Below are 22477 nucleotides of genomic sequence, written 5' to 3'. Positions count from 1 at the left end.
CATTTGTTAAATATCATTTCCATTCTGCCAAATGATATTGACTTTTTCTGATTATACTATGATTTTCTGATTACATTGTTAAGACTTTCTTAATAATAGATTCCAGTATGTTCCCAATGACTGATGTCAAGCTAACTGGGTTCTTGAATTGATGGTGTAGGGTGAAAGACACCTGTGCAGAGCAGTGGCACTGGCACAGATCAGACATGTGCAGAGCACTGGCACAGATCAGACATGTGCAGAGCAGTGGCACTGGCACAGATCAGACACCTGCAGAGCACTGGCACAGGTGAGACATGTGCAAAGCATTGGCATAAATCAGATATGTGCAGAGCACTGGCACAGATCAGACATGTGTAGATCATTGGCACTGGCACAGATCAGACATGTGCAAAGCATTGGCATAAATCAGACATGTGCAGAGCACTGGCAGAGATCAGACATGTGTAGATCATTGGCACTGGCAGAGATCAGACATGTGCAAAGCATTGGCATAAATCAGACATGTGCAGAGCACTGGCACAGATCAGACATGTGTAGATCATTGGCACTGGCACAGATCAGACATGTGCAGAGCACTGGCACAGATCAGATATGTGTTTAGCACTGGCATTGACACAGATCAGACATGTCTAGAGCACTGACACAGATCAGACATGTCTAGAGCACTGGCACAGATCAGACGTGTAGATCATTGGCACTGGCACAGATGAGACATGTGCAAAGCATTGGCATAAATCAGACATGTGCAGAGCACTGGCACAGATGAGACATGTGTTTAGCACTGGCACTGACACAGATCAGACATGTCGAGAGCACTGACACAGATCAGACATGTCGAGAGCACTGACACAGATCAGACATGTCTAGAGCACTGGCACAGATCAGACATGTGCAGAGCACTGACACAGATCAGGCATGTGTAGAGCACTGGCACAGATCAGACATGTGTAGAGCACTGGCACAGATCAGACATGTCTAGAGCACTGGCACAGATGAGACATGTGCAAAGCATTGGCATAAATCAGACATGTGCAGAGCACTGGCACAGATGAGACATGTGTTTAGCACTGGCACTGACACAGATCAGACATGTCGAGAGCACTGACACAGATCAGACATGTGCAGAGCACTGACACAGATCAGACATGTCTAGAGCACTGGCACAGATCAGACATGTGCAGAGCACTGACACAGATCAGGCATGTGTAGAGCACTGGCACAGATCAGACATGTGTAGAGCACTGGCACAGATCAGACATGTCTAGAGCACTGGCACAGATCAGACATGTGCAGAGCACTGACACAGATCAGGCATGTGTAGAGCACTGGCACAGATCAGACATGTGTAGAGCACTGGCACAGATCAGACATGTCTAGAGCACTGGCACAGATCAGACATGTCGAGAGCACTGGCACAGATCAGACATGTCGAGAGCACTGACACAGATCAGACATGTCTAGAGCACTGACACAGATCAGACATGTCGAGAGCACTGACACAGATCAGACATGTCTAGAGCACTGACACAGATCAGACATGTGTAGATCATTGGCACTGGCACAGATCAGACATGTGCAGAGCACTGGCACAGATCAGATATGTGTTTAGCACTGGCACTGACACAGATCAGACATGTCTAGAGCACTGGCACAGATCAGACGTGTAGATCATTGGCACTGGCACAGATGAGACATGTGCAAAGCATTGGCATAAATCAGACATGTGTAGAGCACTGGCACAGATCAGACATGTGTAGAGCACTGGTACACATCAATTGCGCCAATTGCTTGTTTCTGTCCTGTAAATTGAATGCAAGGACAGTAGATTTTTTTTAACAATCTTATTGTATTTCTCTTTCTGTGTAGAAATGTCAGAATATCAGATTTTAATGCGGAATATGCAATAGTTAAATAAATATTTTTATTGTAACTGAAAAGTTCACTGTGTTGCACAGAATATAACATTATATCCGAGTCTTACATTGTCGCACAACGGGCCCCAAATTCATCTGTAGAACAGATGACCACAATTCAAACGCACGCAGTGCTGTTAAAATGTGAACAGTAGAGGGCAAGAACATTACACCTCAGATATTAATCGCAGAATTCATACAATGAATCGGCAACTCCGAGTTGCTGTTAAATTTAGGACATAAATCAACATTGGAATCTGGCCATCACTACCTATTGATTGATCTTCATCAGAAGCAATTGGCACAGCAAACTCAATTTTTTCACCTTTTAAGCTCAAAATGTTCGTTACATATCGGATATGGACCACTCTGTACACTGAAGGGAAATCAACCTAGCCAATAGTGAGCTTGGGGACCAGGGTCAAGGGAGAGATACGCTGTAAGAGCAGTCTATTTCTCATGAGTCTACAGTGAAATTACCACAGGCAATTATACACTTCTTCCAAAGGATTTAAAAGGACAATTATGTGCTGCTTATTACTGTGGAGAAGCTGAAAGGTCAGTTCCCATCACAGTGAGCGTTTGTTTATCTCTCCAAGTCATTCAATGCTCAGGGTAAAATCCCTCAAGTACAATTGGTAAGAATGTATTGCCGGAATTCTTGACAAGTGACATCTCTGTGTTCCAGTCAGCATATATAAACTGCTCATTCAAAACAACCGCACAATAATTGTAATTACTGCATTAAGTAATGAATTCAAACACAGAAATAGTAGACTTCAACAATAGATCTAGTAATGTGAAGCGGCACCACAGAACCACAGTGGAAGAACAAGGGAATCAAGGACTATAATGCATTTGAAAGTTTATCCTAATTTACAAAACACTCAGGAGGAAAGCAAAACTCTTGGGACGAAACGTTCAATTCTCAGCATCAAGTGTTGAAAACAGGATTTTTTTTAGCTGTAAGCAGGTAGCTTCTCACTAGAATCAAGGGCATGATTTGGAGTTTTTGGTTTGGGAACAGTTGTCAAATGCAAGGCCCTTCAGTTTTGGAAGGAGATGCAGCCTGCCATTTCAGGTACAAGTGGGCACCTCTATCTCACCGCCTTCTCTGCAACGTTCGAAATTTTAAAATGGCCACTGGGGACCACTGGGAACCCACACAGACACAGGGAGAATGTGCAAACTCCACACAGACACTGACCCAGGGCCAGGATTCGAACCCAGATCCTCAGTAGTCCCAGTGCTAACCACTGCACCACCGTGCTGCCCCAGCTGGTCATTAACCTAACTGAATTGCTGTCCTGCGTTCAGAATGGTGCTTTTGGGAAAATGGCCCCCAAGTGGAAATTGTGCCCAAATCTGAGCCATATAGCCTCAAGCTGCAACTAAGTCATACGTTCTAACTTTGTACTACAATCATGTAATACTTAACAGTCTGAAAATGCAATGGAATATTACTCAGCAGCTTCTACTTACACTTGAATCTGTCTCAATAGCCTCATGCAGTTAGTATTAAACATTATTTTCAACAGAAATATGTTTCTTGGGTTCACTGTCATTGATCACTCCCATAAACAGGAACAGGAAGTGTCTTTATGTGTCCAAGATAATAATAATAATAATAATCGCTTATTGTCACAAGTAGGCTTCAATGAAGTTACTGTGAAAAGCCCCTGGTCGCCACCTTCCGGCGCCTGTTCGGGAGGCCGGTACGGGAATTGAACCCGTACTGCTGGCCTTGTTCCTCATTGCAAGCCAGCTGTTTGGCCCACTGTGCTAAACCAGCCCCTGATGGATACAGGTAAATATAATAAGTCCCATAGATTGAATGGAGAATCCATGTTACTGTACTAGAATTGCGTAGACTTTTACAGCACAGAAACAGATAATTAGGACCGCAGGTCCATGCTTGCGTTTATATTCCATGTTAAATTCCATCGCTTTACTTCATCTAACCTCATCTGCATATTTTCTGTGCCGTTCTCCCTCATGTACTTACCTTCTTTTTCCTCTAATGCATCTATGCTAATCGCCTCATCCACTCCATGTGGTGGCGAGTTCCACATTCTCACTGCAATCTGATTTAGAAATGTATAATTTGTCACTACACGATCTTCACATCTTCAGTAGACAGGATCACATACATTTCATCAGGTTCAAGTTATAAGCTACTAGACACATTTATAAAATCATACAGATAAATGATCAGTCCTCAAAGTAGATGTATACATAGTAAGTATAACATGTTCTCCATCAAATTTTGAAAATGATGGGAAATTGTTTCCAGTATTAGACTTCAAAGTTAAACTGTTCATGAAGTGTGGCACATTTCTACCCATCATCACAAAGTTCTCTTGCTTCATATTCCATAAGTAATAGGAACAGGGGCGGCACGGTGGCGCAGTGGTTAGCATTGCTGCCTCACGTCGTCGAGGACCCAGGTTTGATCTCAGTCCTGGGTCACCGTCCGTGTGGTGTTTGCACATTCATCCCATGACTGCATGGGTCTGACCCCCACATTCCAAAGATGTGCCGGGTAGGTGGATTGGCCATGCTAAATTACCCTTAATTGAAAAAAAAATGAAATAGAAACAAGAGGTTGGCCATTCAGCCCTTCGAGCCTGCTCCACCATTCAATAGGACATGCCTCACTCCACTTTCCTGTGGGCAGCACGGTAGCACAGTTGCTTCACAGCTTCAGGGTCCCATGTTTGATTTTCGGCTTGGGTCACTGTCTATGCGGAGTCTGCATGTTCTCCCCGTGTCTGCGTGGGTTTCCTCCGGGTGCTCCGCTTTCCTCCCACAGTCCAAAGATGTGCAGGTTAGGTGGATTGGCCATGACAAATTACCCTTAGTGTCCAAAAAGGTGTGCTGGGGCATCAGCTCTTGAACTAATCTCTGCCGGTCACTTCAAATCGCAACTATTCTGATGCTCTCCAGCCAGATTCTCACCATCCAAAAAATTGAGCTAATTCAAAAGGCCAGTATCCTAACTCACACAAAGTCTTATTCACCTGTTAAATTACTTCCTTCCAAGTCTGGAAACACCTCAGTTTTAAAGCTCTCTTTGTCCTCACCTCTCCCAATCTCTGTAGCCATTCCTGGTTCTACAGTCCCCACTGAACTATGCATTCCTTTAATTCTGGGCTTACGCATCCTAATACTGACAGCTATGATTTCAGTTACCATAGAATTTACAGTGCAGAAGGAGGCCATTCGGCCCATCGAGTCTGCACCAGCCCTTGGAAAGAGTACCCTACTTAAGCCCACGACTCCACCTTATACCTGTAACACCACCCACCCTTTTTGTATACTAAGGGCAATTTATCATGGCCAAACCACCTAACCTGCATATCTTGGACTGTGGGAGGAAACCCACGCACACATGGGGAGAACGTGCAGACTTTGCACAGACAGTGACCCAAGCGGGGAATCGAACTTGGGACCCTGGAGCTGTGAAGCAACTGTGCTATCCACTGTGCTACCATGCTGCCTATATCTACAAACTAAACTTTGAATCCCCTCCTTAAACCTCTGTGCCTCTCTCCTCCTATAAATCATTCCTCAAATGTTACCTCTTTAATCTCCTTTGACTCACGCCAATTTTCTATCTGGTACTCTCCTAGGATGTTGCGGTATTTTACTACCTGAGAGATGCTATGTTGGAAGTAATTGTTACTGTTGTTTCATGCAAGGAAAATCTGCATAAATCAGGAGGAAATTGAATTCACAATTGCAATGAAATAAATCAAGCAGTTTAAAAAGACACTTGAAAGTTGATTCAATAATTTTATTGCTTCAGTGATATTTTGTACATAATCAGTTACAATTAATCTGGTCTGACCAGTCAGTATAATACTGCTGTTTGTAAGGAAATATAATTGATATCGTACCAGGACTCATACGAGTCTTGACTTTAAAATAAAATTTGACAAATGAAGAAACATTAAAACTTATGCCGCTGAAATGCGGGATTTTACTTATTTGTAACTAAGTTTAAGATCAGTAAACCCAAGATGAATCAAATGCTATATTCTCATTGTTTGATATGAAATACCAGGGACAGTTTTCACTCACATCCACATTACCAACCTCAGGACATTATTGTGGCACATTGCTGAGATCCTGGGAAAAGTGAGCCTTAGTAACCCAAGTCCACTTCCTTATTATTATTGCCATGTCATAGAGATAAGTATTTGAAAATCTGTCTCTGGAGAAGCTCAGAGAAGAGGGGATCTGCCAAAACTGAATTTGAAGTATGAGGTTCCTGATTTGTTTGTGTCTCAAGTTGCGATTGCCAGGAATGTCAGCTCTGGAAAATCCAAAACCTTAAAGTATTGTATGCCATCAGACAAGACACATCTCAAACAGTTCAATTACTTTATGCCCCTTCACAACCTTGAAATTGTTTTGTTAAGTGGGACATCCTGTTGTAGTTATGGATTGTTGATATTCAACCATGTCATAGTGTGATTTGGTTTGCATGTCACTGTGTAAACATGACCTAATTTCACATTGCAAATACCATTTAAAAATAACTCAGTTTCATTGCTTAAAAATAATGATCAAAACATCATCACGAGACAAGGTTAAAAAATAAAATGTGTGTATGTTTTAAACAAGAAGTTTTAATTGTTTCTATGTAACTTAATTTTCAAAAATGTAATCATGAGGTGGGGGTATCTCTAACAAGGCCAGCAATTATTGTCCATCCCTAATTGCCATTAAGAAAGTAGTGATTCTAAGATTTTGACCCAGCAACAGTGAAGGAACAATGACATAGTTCCAAGACAGGATGTTGTGCGAAATGCCGTGAAACGTTGAGGTGGTGTTGCTTCTACTTAGAATAACAGTGGCAGTCTTCCACCCAGCTGCTTAAAACATATTTTAACATTATTATAGTACGATTAAGCTATTCTCCAACTTTAAAGTTCCGGAATTACATTAGCTTCTGACTCTTCTGAAGATTAATTCATTAATAATCTTTATTGTCGCAAGTAGGCTTATATTGCAATGAAGTTGGCAGCATGGTAGCATCGTGGTTAGCGCTTCACAGAGTCAGGGTCCCAGGTTCGATTCCCGGCTTGGGTCACTCTCTGTGTGGAGTCTGCACGTTCTCTCCATTGTCTGCTTGGGTTTCCTCGTGCTCCGGTGTCCTCCCACAAGTCCCGCAAAGCACGCTATTAGTTCATTTGGACATTCTGAACTCTCCCTCAGTGTACCCGAACTTGCGCTGGGATGTGGCAACCAAGGGCTTTTCACGGTAACTTCATTGCAGTGTTAATACTTGTGACAATAAAGATTATTATTATTACTGTGAAAAGCCCCTAGTCGCCACATGCTGGCGCCTGTTCGGGGTACACAGAGGGAGAATTCAGAACATCCAAATTACTTAACAACATGTCTTTCAGGAATTGTGGGAGGAAACCGGAGCACCCGGTGGAAACCCACGCAGACACGGGGAGAACGTGCCGACTCCGCACGAACAGTGACCCAAGCCGCAAATCAAACCTGTGCTGTGAAACAACAATGCTAACCACTGTGCTACCGTGCCGCCCATTAGCTCGAACTTCACTTGGAACAATTAAAATTTTAAAATTATTAGACAGATAATTATTAGAATTATCTATCGTTCCTTGATTCAGGTTGTTTTCTCCCCACTAAGGCCCTCATGGCTCTCTGCTAAATGAGCAGATGAGAAGATTGGCAGTTTCTGGACACCATTTGTGATTTTTCAAACTATTCAGTATATTAATCACCATGAAGCAACTCGGACTCCCCCTTTATATGCTTTCTCTCCATTAGCCTTTCCTTCACTTATTGACTTCCTAGCTGAGATTGGTAACTAAACTTGGAGAATTGTGTGGAATGAAGACAGAATGAAGGAGAGAGAGAGAGAGCATCAAAATAACTACAATTCACCTTTCAATGTTTCTGCTCACCACACTTTAGGGAGGATGTGAGGGTCCTTGAGGGTGCAGAGGGGTTTTGCAGGAATGGTTCCAGGGACAAAGGATTTTAGCTAAGAACAGTAGACCATACTGTCCCTCAATATGATTGTGGCTGCTCTTCTACCTAAATGCAACTTTCCTTCCAGGTCCTCATATCCCTTAATTCCTTGGAAGACAAAAAACTTTTGTTTCAGACTTAAATATATTCAAAGATGGAGCATCCATAACCCTCTGGCATAGAGAATTTACCTCTGAGAGAATGAACTTTTCCTCATCTCAATCCAAAATGATTGGCCCCTTAACATGAAGAGTGCCTTAATATTCCAGATTCCCGTCAGGGGAAAGTATCTTTCAGTATCTATCCTAACAAGTCCTTTCAGAATCTTGTATATTTCAATGAGATCATTCTTCTAAACCTGAGAGAATATAGGCCAAATTTACTAAGCCTCTCATCACTGGGTCTCTCACCAGGAAATAGCCGAATGATCCTTCACAGTACAGCCTCCAATACAAGTATAGACTTCCTTAATTATGGAGATCAAAACAGCACACAATACTCCAAGAATGGACTCATAATATCCCTGTATAATTGTAGCAAGACATCTTGATGTTTGCACTTCAAACCCCTTGCAACAAAAGCCAACAATACCATTTACCTTCCTAATTGCTTGCTGTACATTTGTTCAATTCTTCTTTTTCATGAGGGAGGAGCAGTGCTCCGAAAGCTAGTCTTTGAAACAAACATGTTGGACTTTAACCTGGTGTTGTAAGACTTCTTTTTCATGGGACATGGGTGTCACTTGCCCTTGATCAGAGTGGCTTGCTGGGCTATTTCAAAGGGCAGTTAAAAGGCAATCACATTCCCATAGGCCTGGGGTCACTTGTGGGCCAGACCGGAATAGGTTGACAAATTTCCTTCCCTCAAGGATATTAGTGAAGCAGATGGGTTTTTACAATAAGCAATGATAGTTGGCATGGTCACCATTACTGAAACAACTTTACATTCCCAGATTTGCCATGGTGGGATTTAAACCCATGAGCGTTACCCTGAACCTCTAGATTACTGATCCAGTGATATTACCATGGCACCACTGTCTTACCTGTATGCTAACTTTGTGTTCTTTCTATGAGTGCTCCCAAGTCCTTCACAACATCAACATTTACAACTTAAAACACCTTTAAAAAAAAAGAAATCCACTTTTCTATTCTTGTGACCAAAGCAAATCTCACATTCTCCCTCATTACAATCCAGCTGCCACCTTGTTGCCCACTGTCTTGATCTTTTCAACTTCCCTGTGTCCTCACAGCTTAGGAACGTAGGACTTAGAAGCAGGAAGAGGCAATTTGGCCCTTTGAGCCCGCTCTGCTATTTGATAAGATCATGGCTGATTTGGTTGTGGTCCCAAGTTGGATGTTCGGGTACACTGAGGAAGAATTCAGAATGACCAATTCGCCTGACAGCACGTCTTTCGGGACTTGTGGGAGGAAACTGGAGCACCCAGAGGAAACACACACAGACACGGGGAGAACTTGGGAACAGCTATTTGGTGCCATGATTATAATTCACTTTTGGTTACATTTCAGACCAGCTCTAGTTGGATGTAATTCTTGCATATTTCATCCAGACTTCCCACTTCTCGTCATGTCATAGAACCTTTCTCCCACATCTCCAATATTTTTATAACTAATAGACAAAAGTGTTTGAAGAAAAGGAAAACTTTAATGCCCCTATGTTTTTTCCCCCCACTGTGTTGCTTGAGGTCATATGTTCAAGGGATTAATCTTTACTTCTGAAGACTCTAGAATAATCCTGGAGGGTTGGCAACCTTCAGAATCATTCACAGTTGCCTTCTCTTGGTTCACTACCACACAATGGACTATCATATGTTTATGTTAAGAACTTGCCGAGCTAATATGATGAGTGGAAGTATATTTGAATATCACTGAGGGCTAGTATTTCAATTTATGACCCTCTGCTCCTGCTGGACATGGTGTTTAGTATTCAGCATTTCTTGGATACTGATGGACACCACCCTGAAAGGTTTTCAATCCTTAATAACCAAGTACATACTTGTTTGCAATATTTGTACCAGTAGATACAGTTACAACCTTGTTATTTGGATTGTCCTGATTGAACTAAATAATCACTTTATCAGATTATTCCTGATAATCAAAATTCTGCACTATGAAAACACATTAGTAATTCATTGGTACCAATGGCATTATTCCTACTAAATTAATTAATTAGTTAAGGAAGATGATATTTAGTGCGGTGACGCCCCTTTAAAAACTGACCTGGCTATCGATGAAGAACTTGAACATTCTCTGATTCAGCTGCATCCATGCAAAATTTGCGATTTAGCTCCAACACAGTTATTGAAATATGTAGTAAAACATATTTAATAACCGGCAGTTTGGATCGGTTTACACTGGAACTGGGTACAGATAAAGCAATCTCTCGGAGTCCAGAAGACCATTGCTTTCAATCCCTTCCCAAAATATACAAGGACAGTTGCAATGTGTGCAATTGGCTGGTTTACTGAAGCCCTGGTGACAAGGCCCATTTGCCATATTTTGCCATCTTGGTACGTTTGATCATACATTCTGACATGAACATGGGGTGGAATTGAACAAGCAGTTTTTGATGAAGCATCACAACCACATCAGGATCAGCAACACTAGTACTGGACCTTTTGGTTGAACCTTGCAGTAAGGGGGCAACCAATTAAGAAGGCACTTCTGGGAACAATGTTTAATTAAATGCAGGGGGAAGGAGGTGCGCTCAGAAGCTCAGACAGGGATCATCATTCAAAGAGACACAGACATCACACACAGTGGTAGAACTGTGCGTTGTGGATAGCAAATTTGCGGATGCAAAAGGAGGAAGGGGTGCCAGAAGGGGAAGGTAGCCCCACGATTCACGGATGTGCCACTTAATAATAATAATAATAATAATAATAATTGCTCATTGTCACAAGGAGGCTTCAATTAAGTTACTGTGAAAAGCCCCTAGTCGCCATATTCCAATGGTTCGGGGAAACTGGTACGGGAATTGAACCTGCGCTGCTGGCATTGTTCTGCATTACAAGCCAGCTGTTTAGCCCACTGTGCTAAACCAGCCACTGACTTGAGGTCAGGGTGGAAGCTGTGAGGGCACAGGCACAGTCACCCTTTCCAAAGGAAGGCAGAAGGAGGTCAGCCAGCTCCAGAGTACATGGCAACACATTTAAAGACAGAGATTTAAAGGGAAAACCAGCCATTTATCTCTCTAATTCAATGCAATGGCACCAAGTTCCTCTTGCTGCAAACTATCCAAAATATTTGTTTCAAGGAGTTGTCCTGCCAGCACTATGGCTGTCATTGAATGTTGCTATCAACATTTATATAGTGCTGCAATTATGACAGTTGAGTTCTCCGAGCGACCCGTGTGCCATCGGGAGGGAGCAACTACGTATGCAAAATGGTTCTTTATTGGCTTCTTAATTGGCCTTAATTGGTTACGTGTTTCACTCACAAGGATTCCTGACCTTACTGGCAATCCACCCCTCGGAAACCCAGAGGGAGGCGGAAAGGTGCTGCTTTACTGGCCTGACGTCTTTATCTCCCATTTTCCAGGAACCACCCCATCACCTGCCTCCAAACCTGCTTCCAACACTCTGGGAAAATTCAGAAAATGGTGCCTTTTCTTTTGAAACTAAAGCTTACACTTTTGTTTTGAACAAATTGAATACTGAAGGGATAGAACATATAATACTGCTCCCCAATTCTGGACTGTATGCAGAATATTTTAAAGCATTTCATTCTCAGTGAAATATAGAAGTTACATAGCTCCTTGTTTGCTGCCAGAATTAGAGCTAATATCCTAGTTTTCTATTTCTTCAATCACCAAGAAACATTTCTAATCTGTTTGAAGAAGCCATACTATTAAAACTTCACTTGTGTGGATTAGGATATGCCTCTGTGATAAGTACTGGAAAAATTTGAACAATGCACTTAAAACCAACTGCTGAGTTAACAGGCAATCTAACCGAATTGCAACTAAGCCGCAGTCAAGCTAGTTTAGCCGGGTGTTCACTGCGCCGAGAAAGACCATGCGATCGACCAAGCAATCCGAGGCCTCAATGGGGAACGCTCCGCCAGGGCCCGTTTCCTTCACTGAGGAGCTCGGCTCACCAGAGCTTCTCAGTACAGGAAGAGATCGAGACGCCATCTTTTAAATGGTGCCCAATCTTGCGACCCTCCCCCGATGCAACAATTCGATGCTCCAAAGCCTCAACTCACCTATAAGGGAGTCCACGGGGCCCCACATCCCACCTTACATGGGCAGGACACCCCCCAGGCCCGATCTCCAGTGCGGGCACAATTCCAGTCTGGCACCCTGGTAGAGCTCCTGCTAGTCTGGTGGCACTGCGAGGGCGCCAGGCCAGCAGGGCCAAAGTGCCCAGGTGGTACCATCAGTGCCAGGGTGGCACCGTGCCCTGAGCCAACCACCCTGGGCCTCCAATCCCCTGGGAAAGCCCCTCCCCCCACGTGCTGTTCCGCCTAGTCCCCATTTGTGGGGACCAGTACTGAACGTGCTCGCCTAAGGTCTTTGAGGCAAAGGGATTAGATCCCAATACCTTGGTTACATCAGGCAAGCTGCATATAAAAGTGAGATTAGCTACTCACTCCAATATGCAGACTGACCAAATACTGATCCCGCCCACAATGGGCGAAATGCAGATTGCAAAGTCTTGCGAGACCTGTTAGAGCGCAGGAGGCATGGCGAGCTGGGTAGTTCGCAGAAGAGGTCTCTCCTGGCATCAACTGGCTGCATCGCGTCCCCGTTCGCCTGTACGTGGGTGCACGCAGCTGGTAGATCACTCCCAATATGTTCAAACTCACTGCATCATTTAGTTGATTTTACTCGAATTTTTTTAAGTTTAAGTTACGCCTAACCATAAAGCACATTCATTAAACTTCTATAAATAGTACTGAAAGAGCTTCAGAACACCTCCAATAAAAAACGATACTGCATCATTAACTTTTATATTACCAAACTTATCTGTGTTCATTAGGAAAATCTCAACAGTTCAAAGCCACAATGAGCAACTTGATGTGTAAGTGAGGAATTATTGGCAAGGTCGATCATGCCTCAAAGATGCTTATCACTCATTTGATAATATAGCAAAGGAAGTGGAACCAACAATGGTGATGAAGCATGGAATTAGGTAACAGGGGAAGGAAAATTCAACCAAAGGGTGGAATTCAATGTTCTCCCCTGAGGCAGATTAGGTTAGGTTGCGAAAAGGGTGGGAAGGGGAGGCATTTAATCGGGCAGGAAGGTGAGGTCCCTGCCACTTTCCGGCTTCTATCCCAATTATGTCTGAGTCAGAAAAGCTTGTGAGTGGCCTTCCTGTCCTGCCAACTAAGGCCCTTAAGTGGGCAACTAATGTCCACGTAAGGGCTTCAGCCCACCGCTGTGGGTGTTCTCAACTCCTGTGACCACTCTCCCCCATTCCACCATGACTCAGTTGTGCTCTGTTTCTCTTGGCAATCTTAGGCCTCAGGTGGGTCCATTACTGACAGCAGCCACTGAGACTGGCCAGGAGCTCTCAGGGGACAGGATTTCTACCGAAGTCCTTGATCCCAGGGAGGGCTTGCCTCTGTTCAGTTAAGTTACGGCACATAACTTGGCAGTCCTTCCTGCAAGTGAGACTCCTGTTGCCACCAATAACAACTGTCCAAAAACTGGGTTTATCTATGTGGCAGTGCACTGTAACATCAAAATGCGCACTACAGGATTGCTGACAATGGCTCAACCTTCAAGTTTCCGATGTCAGTCATGTTGCTGGCTATGCCTGGCACTTCCCCATGGTGGGCGAGGAGATAAACTTGTCAGCCCTGGGCAATTCATTCACGTTTTCAAATAACTGGATCAAAGTCAAATTGGTAGATGGCTGCAAGAGAATGGATTAAAGTTAATAAAAATCCTGGGAATACGAAAATTTACACCTCTGAAATAATTTGGGGCCCGAGTGTAATAAAACAGTAATTTGTAATATGAATGAATGTTAAATTACAATCTTCATATCAATAGGCCACCTCAATGGCTTCAGTACTTAAATACAATTGATAGAGATTGAATATAACCATCATTTGATGCAGTCAAAAGGGTTGACAGGTCACAAACCCATATCTCACTAACGAAACAAACAATTTAAAATTCTGTCTACATGGAGAAGCGCAGACCAAAGCAGTTTAAATCACTAATGTCACATGAACTGGCTGGTTGATGTCAGAAATGGATAAAACTTTCTCTTGGTGAAAAAGCTATATTATAACCCATTAGGATTAAAGAGGCTAGGGAATTATCAGCTTTCCGCGAGATGTTATCCTGTTATAAATGCTTACTCATGATGGTTTATTTTCCATTTCTGTGGTGTTCCTATAGAACTACAGTGGATGACGGATGCAGTAAGACCATTTACAGACAAGGGAGAGGAATAATAAGTCAACAGTGTTGCTACTCAATGTAGTTAGTAGGCAAAGTAATTTATGAGGAGAAATTCCTTCCCTCAAGACTGGTGAAATTATTATTGTGGAGTATGTGGGAGTTAACATTTGTGAAGTCCCTGTGTGGCCAGGGACATGAGATTTATCAGCACTAGAGCTTAGTATTTTTCTGTAAGATATGCTAACAACAAATCATTGGTTGAAATGTGAGCACCTTTGGAGCTGTATCAGGCTGATGCATTGTTTGCCTCACGGAGCACTTTTCCGTAATCGTAACCGGCTCTTTGGCTGGTTCAGTGATAATATTTAAATTATGTCAACAGTTGCAAGTATTTATGCAGCAGCTGTGAAACCATTTCCACCTTTATTCATTGGGAAAGTGAAGCTGCAATGTGAGATAGCGCTTCCTTGCACAGTACCACAGCAGTCAAAAATAGGGGTAATTTCCATTCGCAGTAACACCATACAGCAGATAGTCCGAACATTCCTAGGTTCAAGGAACTCCCTATGGGATAATGGCAAGACCATAAGACATAGGAGCAGAAATAGACCATTCGGCCCAGTGTGCCTGCTTCGTCATTCAATCATGGCCTAATTCTGCTCCTATGTCTTATGGGTCCACTTTGACAGGAAGAATAGAAAAGCGTGCCAATGGTATGTTAATTGTAATATTAATGTTAAGCACAAACAGGTTCAAGACATTGATTGATTAAGTACGTTGAGCGCATATAAAGACAGACTTGCTCGACTAAGGGCTCCCACCCACTCTTATTTTTGATTTTGTTTTACTGATTTTTATCTTTTGTTTTATCAAGAGAGTATAAAGGCAGACTTTGCCTCTTTAAAGGGCAGTTAATTTGTTAACTTGATTTTTATTCAAGAATATAAAGACAGACTTCTCTTTTATTCTTTCATGGGATGTGGGTATCCTGGCAATGCCAACATTTGTGACCCATCTCTAATTGCCCTTGAATTGAGTCGTTTGTTGGGCCATTTCAGAGGACAGTTCAGAGTCAGCCACGTTGCTGTGGGTCTGGAGTCACGTCGGCCAGACAAGGCAAGGATGGCAGATTTCCTTCCTCAGAGTACATTAGTGACTGAGATGGGTTTTTACAACAACCAATGATAACTTCATGGTCACCAATACGATTTATTGACGAAATTTAAATTCTTGCAGGTGCCATGGTGGTATTTTAATTCATGTCCCCAGAGCATTAGCCTTGGCTTCTGGAATACAAGTTAAGTGACGTTACCACTGTGCATCCAACTCGCCATCATCTGGGACACAGAGTTGGTTAGGGAGGAGGGAGACATTTGCAATGTTGCATTCTGCAATAAATCTAGTATTAAGTAAAATATTGGTTTCTAGTTTTCCATGTCACTAATTGAATTGAATGAATGAACAAAGCAGAATATTATTTAAATAGAGAAAGACCGCACCATGCCGCAGTACAGAGCATTCTGGGTGTCCGTGTATATGGATCACAAAAGGTTAGCATGCAGGTACAGCCAGTAAATGGAATGTTGGAAAAACATGGAATGTTGACCTTTATTGCAAGTGTAATTTAATATAAAGAGGTCTTGCTACAACTGTGCAAGGCACTGGTGGGACCTCAACTGCAGTACCGTGCCCAGTTTGGTTTCTTTACTTAAGGAGGGCTATACTTTCACTGGAAGTAGTTCAGAGGAGGTTCACTAGCCTGACGCCTGTGATGAGGAGGTTATCTTATGAGGTTAGCTATAGCAGAATGGGCCTATTCTCATTGGAGTTTAGAAGAATGAGAAGTGATCTATTGAAACACATAGGATTCGGGGGGCTCCTGGCAGGGTAGATAGATGCTGAGAGGACGTTTCCTCTCATGGGGGTATCTAGAACGAGGGAGAAGGGCTTTCCCATTTAAATTGAAGATGAGGGAGAAATATTTTCTCTCAGAGGGCAGTTAAGTCTTTGGAATTCTTTTCCACAAAGAGCAGTGGAGGCTGGGTCATTGTATATATTAAAGGCTGAGTTAGACAAATTCTCATTGGCACGGGAGTCAAGGGGGTTATTGAGGACAATCAAGGGCAATTAGGGTTGGGCAATAAATGGTGTAGCCAGTGACGCCCACATCCCATGAGTGAATAAAGAGGCAGGAAAGAGGAGATAAGGCCACAATCAGATTAGTCATGATCTTATTGATTAATGGAGCAGGCATGATGGGCCAGATGGCCGACCGCTACTCCCATTTCTTATACTCATATGCTTATTAGTCTGATATTGTATTAACTGACGCTAATGCAAAGAGAATACAAAACCACAAAGCTGAAGTGGCTTAGCCTCACACTCAGGCTAGTTTAATGAATAATGAGTTTCTGAGGCACCGGGCGCGATTCTCCGCTGCCCAGGTCGGGTGGGAGAATTGCGGGAGGTTCACTCTCGCACCACCCGCGATTCTCCCAACCCCCCAAAATGGCGTGTCGCATTTTGCAACACGCCGCTCGGAGAATCGCGGGCCGCCGTGACGATTCTCCGAACCCGATGGGCCGAGTGGCCTGCCATTCGCGACCGTTTCATGACGGCGGCAACCACACCTGGTCGCTGCTGTCGTGAAAACGGCGTGATATGCCCGTTTGGGGCTTGTGGTGCGCCTAGAGGGGAATCAGCACCACAACTGTGCTCGGGAGGGGACAGGCCTGCGATCGGTACCCACCGATCGTCGGGCCGGCATCTCAACGGGACGCACTCTTTCCCCTCCGTCGCTCCGCAAGATCAAGCCGCCACGTCTTGCAGGGCAGCGGAGTGACCGGTAGTGACGAATGCATGGCTGACGTCATTAGGCGCGTCGGCCACGTCATTTTCGGTGCGCCGGGCCTTGATGCCAGCGTCAAGGCCCCGCAGCCCAGTTTCCCGGCACGGCCCTCCTAGCCCCCCGGGGAGGGGAGAATAGAGGGCCGGGAGAGGCCTCCGACGACGTCGTGAACCTCTCCAGGTTTCACAACGCTGTTGGGCCTTTGGGAGAATTCCGCCCACCGTGTTTGAAGGTGAAGCCAAGTTTTCGGAGGACACTGTCTGAATAGTTTGGGGCTCTTTCTCCAGGAATGTTTGGGATGCCACTGATTACTTGTGGCTTGGTGCCAACAAAACCACATTCATACTTGAAAAAATGATGGAACTGAAGCCAAATTTAAAGGACCATATTTTATAAATGGTGCTTTCAGAAAATCTCTATATAACAATTCCCATCCTGCCCCCAACATCCAATAATGTCAGCACTAGTGCTCAAACCGTAACAGTTTGAGTTCTCTTTCATGAATAATTTTTCGACAGTACAAACCGGTAGTGACAAGGTTTGACTGTAGGCAGGCGATGTTGAAGAACAATTTCAAGGCCACATTAGTCTCAAAATGCAAGAAACTGATAGTCATGGCAGTTTTGAAAGATAAATATCATACAAACACAGAATTACCATTTTCAGTTGACCCCATTCTTTTCAGCTTTCATCTTGATAATATTGGACATGTAATCAACAACGTGTTAATATACTTTATCCGCACTACCACTCATTTCTTACCTCTACATTTGGGCTCTCGGAAGATAATATTCTGAAATAATGCAGAAAACGGATCACAGAAACAGAAAGCTATCTGGTTCCAGTTTTAAAGCCAGAACTATCCCGCATCCAAAACACAGTGAGACAGAAAGTAACACTTTGTGAGCTATTTCACGAACCTTTCATCAATTATCAGCCATTTTGTTTTCAAAAAGCTTCTGCAAACTAATGAAGTTTGCTGACCACAGCTAATTGGGTAACACCGGATCCAATGAGTGCCCAGGGTATGAGAAAGAATAGTTCAACTAGAACAGTTGCAGCAAATAGAATAACTCTTCTGGAAATGAGACCGAAATCCTAGTGACAAACAAAACTGGAAACCATTTCCCCCAATATTGAGAATATATTTAACAAATTGGCGTCAAACTGTTCTGCTAGGTTAGCTCTGAACTAGAGCCTGTGGAACATTTACTGCCCTGGTATTTCCTTCCACATCGACCCTGCATTATTTACTAGGGCAGAGAGTGAGGTTACCCCTTTTATAATGATTATCTGAAGTAAGTTTGCTTTCCAGGGTTGTTACAGTTAGAAATGTATTCATACTTGAGTGGGCATCTTGAGGTTGCCATCTTAAATGGTTATATATGGATCAGTTGAAAATCCTTAATAATGTCATAAATTCAACAGGCAACCATGTATGTATGTACTGGTGGAAGGGTAGGATAGAAGAAACATAATATAGCCCAATGTTTGCTAAGCAATTTCCAAATGCCTTAAAAATAACCTCTGACGGCAATGAGTAGCAATGGAAGATACTAAAGGTACCATTTGGAGATGCTGAGCAAGATGTAACACTAATTAATTCAGCCATCTTTTCAATAGTAATCTTACTTTCCGTTTGATCAAATAAGAAACAGTTCTATTGCCTATTTAATGTAATTGGGCGTTGGTGAATTCTGGAACAACTTTACTACATTATAGTTGAGAGTGAGATCAGATAGAATGGCCATTGAACTGCTTGATTTGTTTTGCAGAATTCGAATTTCAGGGCTGACAAATTCCAAAGTCTAACTGACACACACAACGAGCTTTGCAATTTAATATATACGTCATTAATAGTATCCTGTTCTGTGTTTTGTCTCATATAAAAAAAGCACCACCTATCTTTTTTATCGAAGGCAGGAGCACATTTGAGACATATCTGGATGCAACTGGGGGCAAATGAGACAAAAGAGGGAGATTAAACAATAAAACATGCTTTAAATGGCTGGAGGGAAAGTGCTTTTCCAACCAGGTGACTGCAATCCAAGTTACTTTTCACTCAAATCCCCAGTGAGTGAGTTTCAATTACATATCAAACCTGGCACAGCAAATAGACAAGCTGGCAACATGAACAATGTGTTTAACAGGATAGTTCCAAAACATGTCATATTAGTACCAGAACAAACAATGATTGCTCTTTTGCTTTGCTCAGAGCTATCTACTCCATACCAATAAGATTCACTCAATGAACAAGAAAGAAAACACATTTAAACAAAACATAGTTACTAAGTCTTTCAGAATTGAAAATCCATCATATTCTGCCAATAAAGAGCCGAAGGTGACACCTGGTCAAAGCTTGTTGAATGGTGGTGAGATAACGCCACCTCGTGTAGTTTACTTGCTAGTCCTGCAAGAAATGTGGATTCAGCGAGTAGAGAGATGTCCTTCCAAACTCTTGAAAGCTGGGTTTGTACCATGGCATGGCATGAACCAGCAACACTGCAATTCAAATCGATAATACTGTGGCACAATACAAACACATGAAAACAGTTGTCTGTATGACCTGTCCTTTGTTCTGATGTGATCTACTTGTAACAATAAAAAAATGCTTTCCAAGCAGGTATCCAAACTGGGATGTGTGTGTACTTGCCGAAGGTTTAATTGTGTTTCAAGTTTAAGAGTTCCAGTTACTAAAGCCATTCGATGGTGCGTTTTCTTCTGATCATTGTACACACGAGTGATAGCAGCACTCGGCAGCACAGACGGAGCAAAATATTACCAGTAATACACGATTTTCTGCTCTTAAAATAAAAAGAGGTTGTCCGTACTTAACCTCTTTCACAGCTTCTGTTCTGTATAGACATTTTTTTTGTTCAAGATAAAGTTCTAAAAAAAATCCTCTACCCCAAAAAGGAATAGCAGCAATAATGGACAAGTCTGGGACGGAATAGCCAGTCTCGTGAATTTTTGGGGTTGGGAGAGGAAATAATAAACTAGAATAAACACAATGTAAAAGTGTTTGTTCACGCAGCTCAAGAAAGCCTTTACATTCAAGCTATAAAAGAGAAATACCTCAACAATCCTGTTGCACTTCTCTCTCCAGAGGTAATTATGGCACGTCTGTCAGTGTCTTTCTTTTCTCATTGCACACTAAAGTGGAGCAATGAATTGTAACTGCACAGAAATCCACCCCCCCCCCACCCCCAGGATAGTATTGATGCAAGATGACAGGTGAGTGTTTTATTCAGATGTGCAGACCTCCTGGTAGTTTGGTACAGCTGTATCCTTGTCCTCATTGAGGTACTGAGAGTCCACAGGCCACACTCTTTTTGTTTGCCTTTGCGGTTTGCTTCATTTCCCCAATTTAATTTTGCGACCAGAGTAAAGTTGCCTCAAATCCCAGCTGTCAAATCTGTAATCACTTGCCCTTTCACCAATTTCCGAAGGAACTCTTTCTCCTTTCCAATATTATGAGTCCAAGACTGGAACAAAATTAAAAGAAAACATCAATAGTTAATACTTTGGGTGAAATAACAAATATTATGAACATGCGTCTTCCAGCTTAAGGTCAAATCCTGATAAACATGTACAGAAAAACAACTTTCTGGTAAATGTTCTGTTTCAATTGAATTACATTGGGATCCAAGATTTGAATGAACTCCAAATACATTATAATAAAAAACAAATCTTTGACTGGAAGCCCAATTCACCCCTGACCAATAATGATTTAATGAAAAGAAAATTAAGTTTTTTAAAACCGTAGATGAATAGACTTCTAAAACGAGCTGCTTCCAGGTAAGTATTTTAACTTAAAAGCATTCAAAATTTGAAGAATTGTGGACCATCAAGTGTAAAGATTACACCTTTGGTTTTCTAGAAATTCTTTCTGAAAATTTTAAATATTTTGAATTATCTACCATTGCTCATCCCTATTCTTCCATTGTCATTCCATTTCCACAGAGACTTTTTAAATCCTCCATTTGTATGACATGCATGAAAGCTCCCAGCAGCAACAACAACTTGCATTTATAGAGCACCTTTAATGTAGTGAAAGGTAACGTCACGTGGAGCTTCACAGGCGTGATTATCGAACAAAATTTGACACAGAGCTATCTAAAGAAGCTATTATGGCAGTTGGGCAAAGGAGGTCTGAAGGAGCATCTGAAAGGAGGAGAGAAAGAAATAGAAAGGCGGAGAGGGTTTACGGGGAGAAATTCCTGAGCGGAGGGCCTGAGCCGTTGAAAATATGGCCACCAGTCCTGGGGCAATTAAAATCAATGTTGCGGCAGAGGTCAGAATCGGAGGAGATTGGTGGGTTGTACGGCTGGAAAAAGTTACAGAAATAGGAGGGCGAGGAATCTGAAAACGAGGATGAGAACTTTAAAATTGCGGTGTTGCTGGATAAGGAGCCAATTTTGGCAGCAAGCACAGGTGTGATGGATGAAATGGATCTGATGTGAGCTAGGATGCAGGCAGTTTTGGATGATCTCAAGTTTATGAGAGATTGGAGAACAGCCAGCAGTGAAATAGAGGTCAAGTCTACAGCTAACAAAAGGAGAATGAGGGTTTCAGCAGAGGAGCTAAGGTAGGAGTGATTTTATAGATGGAATAGGTATTTGTAGCATGTTGCTTGAGGTACCTAACCAAGCCTGTTTGGTTGCTATAGAATTCAGATTGGTAATAACCAGAGTGTATTGACCTCAATCTGTGGGTTGGGCACACTTTTGGAGTTTAACATTAAAAATGTATCAGCACAGAGCACTGCAGAATTTCCCACTGCCAGTTCGGCAATGATTACTATATTCATGAGGACACTGATCTGCTGGGCTATTGGAAGCAAAATGGGATTAATTCTAGGGGACAATCCACTCCTCAACTCCAGGTATCACTGATAAACCAAGCTGGCTGGACAATCATCAAAAATATTCTGTAATACTGTGTACATGCTCATCTCAGGAAGTGGATTATTGGATCTGAAATAGATGACTGATGACCCAGTCTTTGTTCATGTAATTTTGAAAGCAATTAAACCTCAAGGAATCCCACTTTTCTATCCACCCCCCCTCAGAATAAAATACAACTATCAACCAAATTGTTGGAGGGCGAAGGAACAAGATTGGATGCAAGAGAACAGAACACATATTAGCACAGCACCTTGGAGTTGCAAGTTCTTGCCCAGATGCAGCCAGACATTTTGGCACCTTGATTTCCATCCGTTACCTTATGGGATAAGGTTACATGCGGACAATGCACCTGAGGTTGGACCCCTGGGGGGAGGTTTTGGTGTAATGTAGAATTGGCAACTTCATTGGGTGCT

General features: G+C 42.7%; 1 protein-coding gene across 1 annotated transcript in view; it reads right to left on the bottom strand.

Annotated features, from left to right (window-relative positions):
- Nucleotides 1-17262: 17262 nt before the first annotated feature.
- LOC119964467 (CMP-N-acetylneuraminate-beta-1,4-galactoside alpha-2,3-sialyltransferase-like) overlaps nt 17263-22477 on the bottom strand; it is a 617002-nt gene continuing 611787 nt past the window's right edge. The window contains 1 exon segment of the mRNA XM_038794008.1: nt 17263-20642. Coding sequence (XP_038649936.1) covers nt 20553-20642 — 90 coding nt within the window. The 3' untranslated portion in view covers nt 17263-20552.

This window comes from Scyliorhinus canicula, chromosome 4 (assembly GCF_902713615.1).
Source record: "Scyliorhinus canicula chromosome 4, sScyCan1.1, whole genome shotgun sequence".
Taxonomy (NCBI): domain Eukaryota; kingdom Metazoa; phylum Chordata; class Chondrichthyes; order Carcharhiniformes; family Scyliorhinidae; genus Scyliorhinus; species Scyliorhinus canicula.
This window is presented reverse-complemented; position numbering and strand designations above follow the sequence as displayed.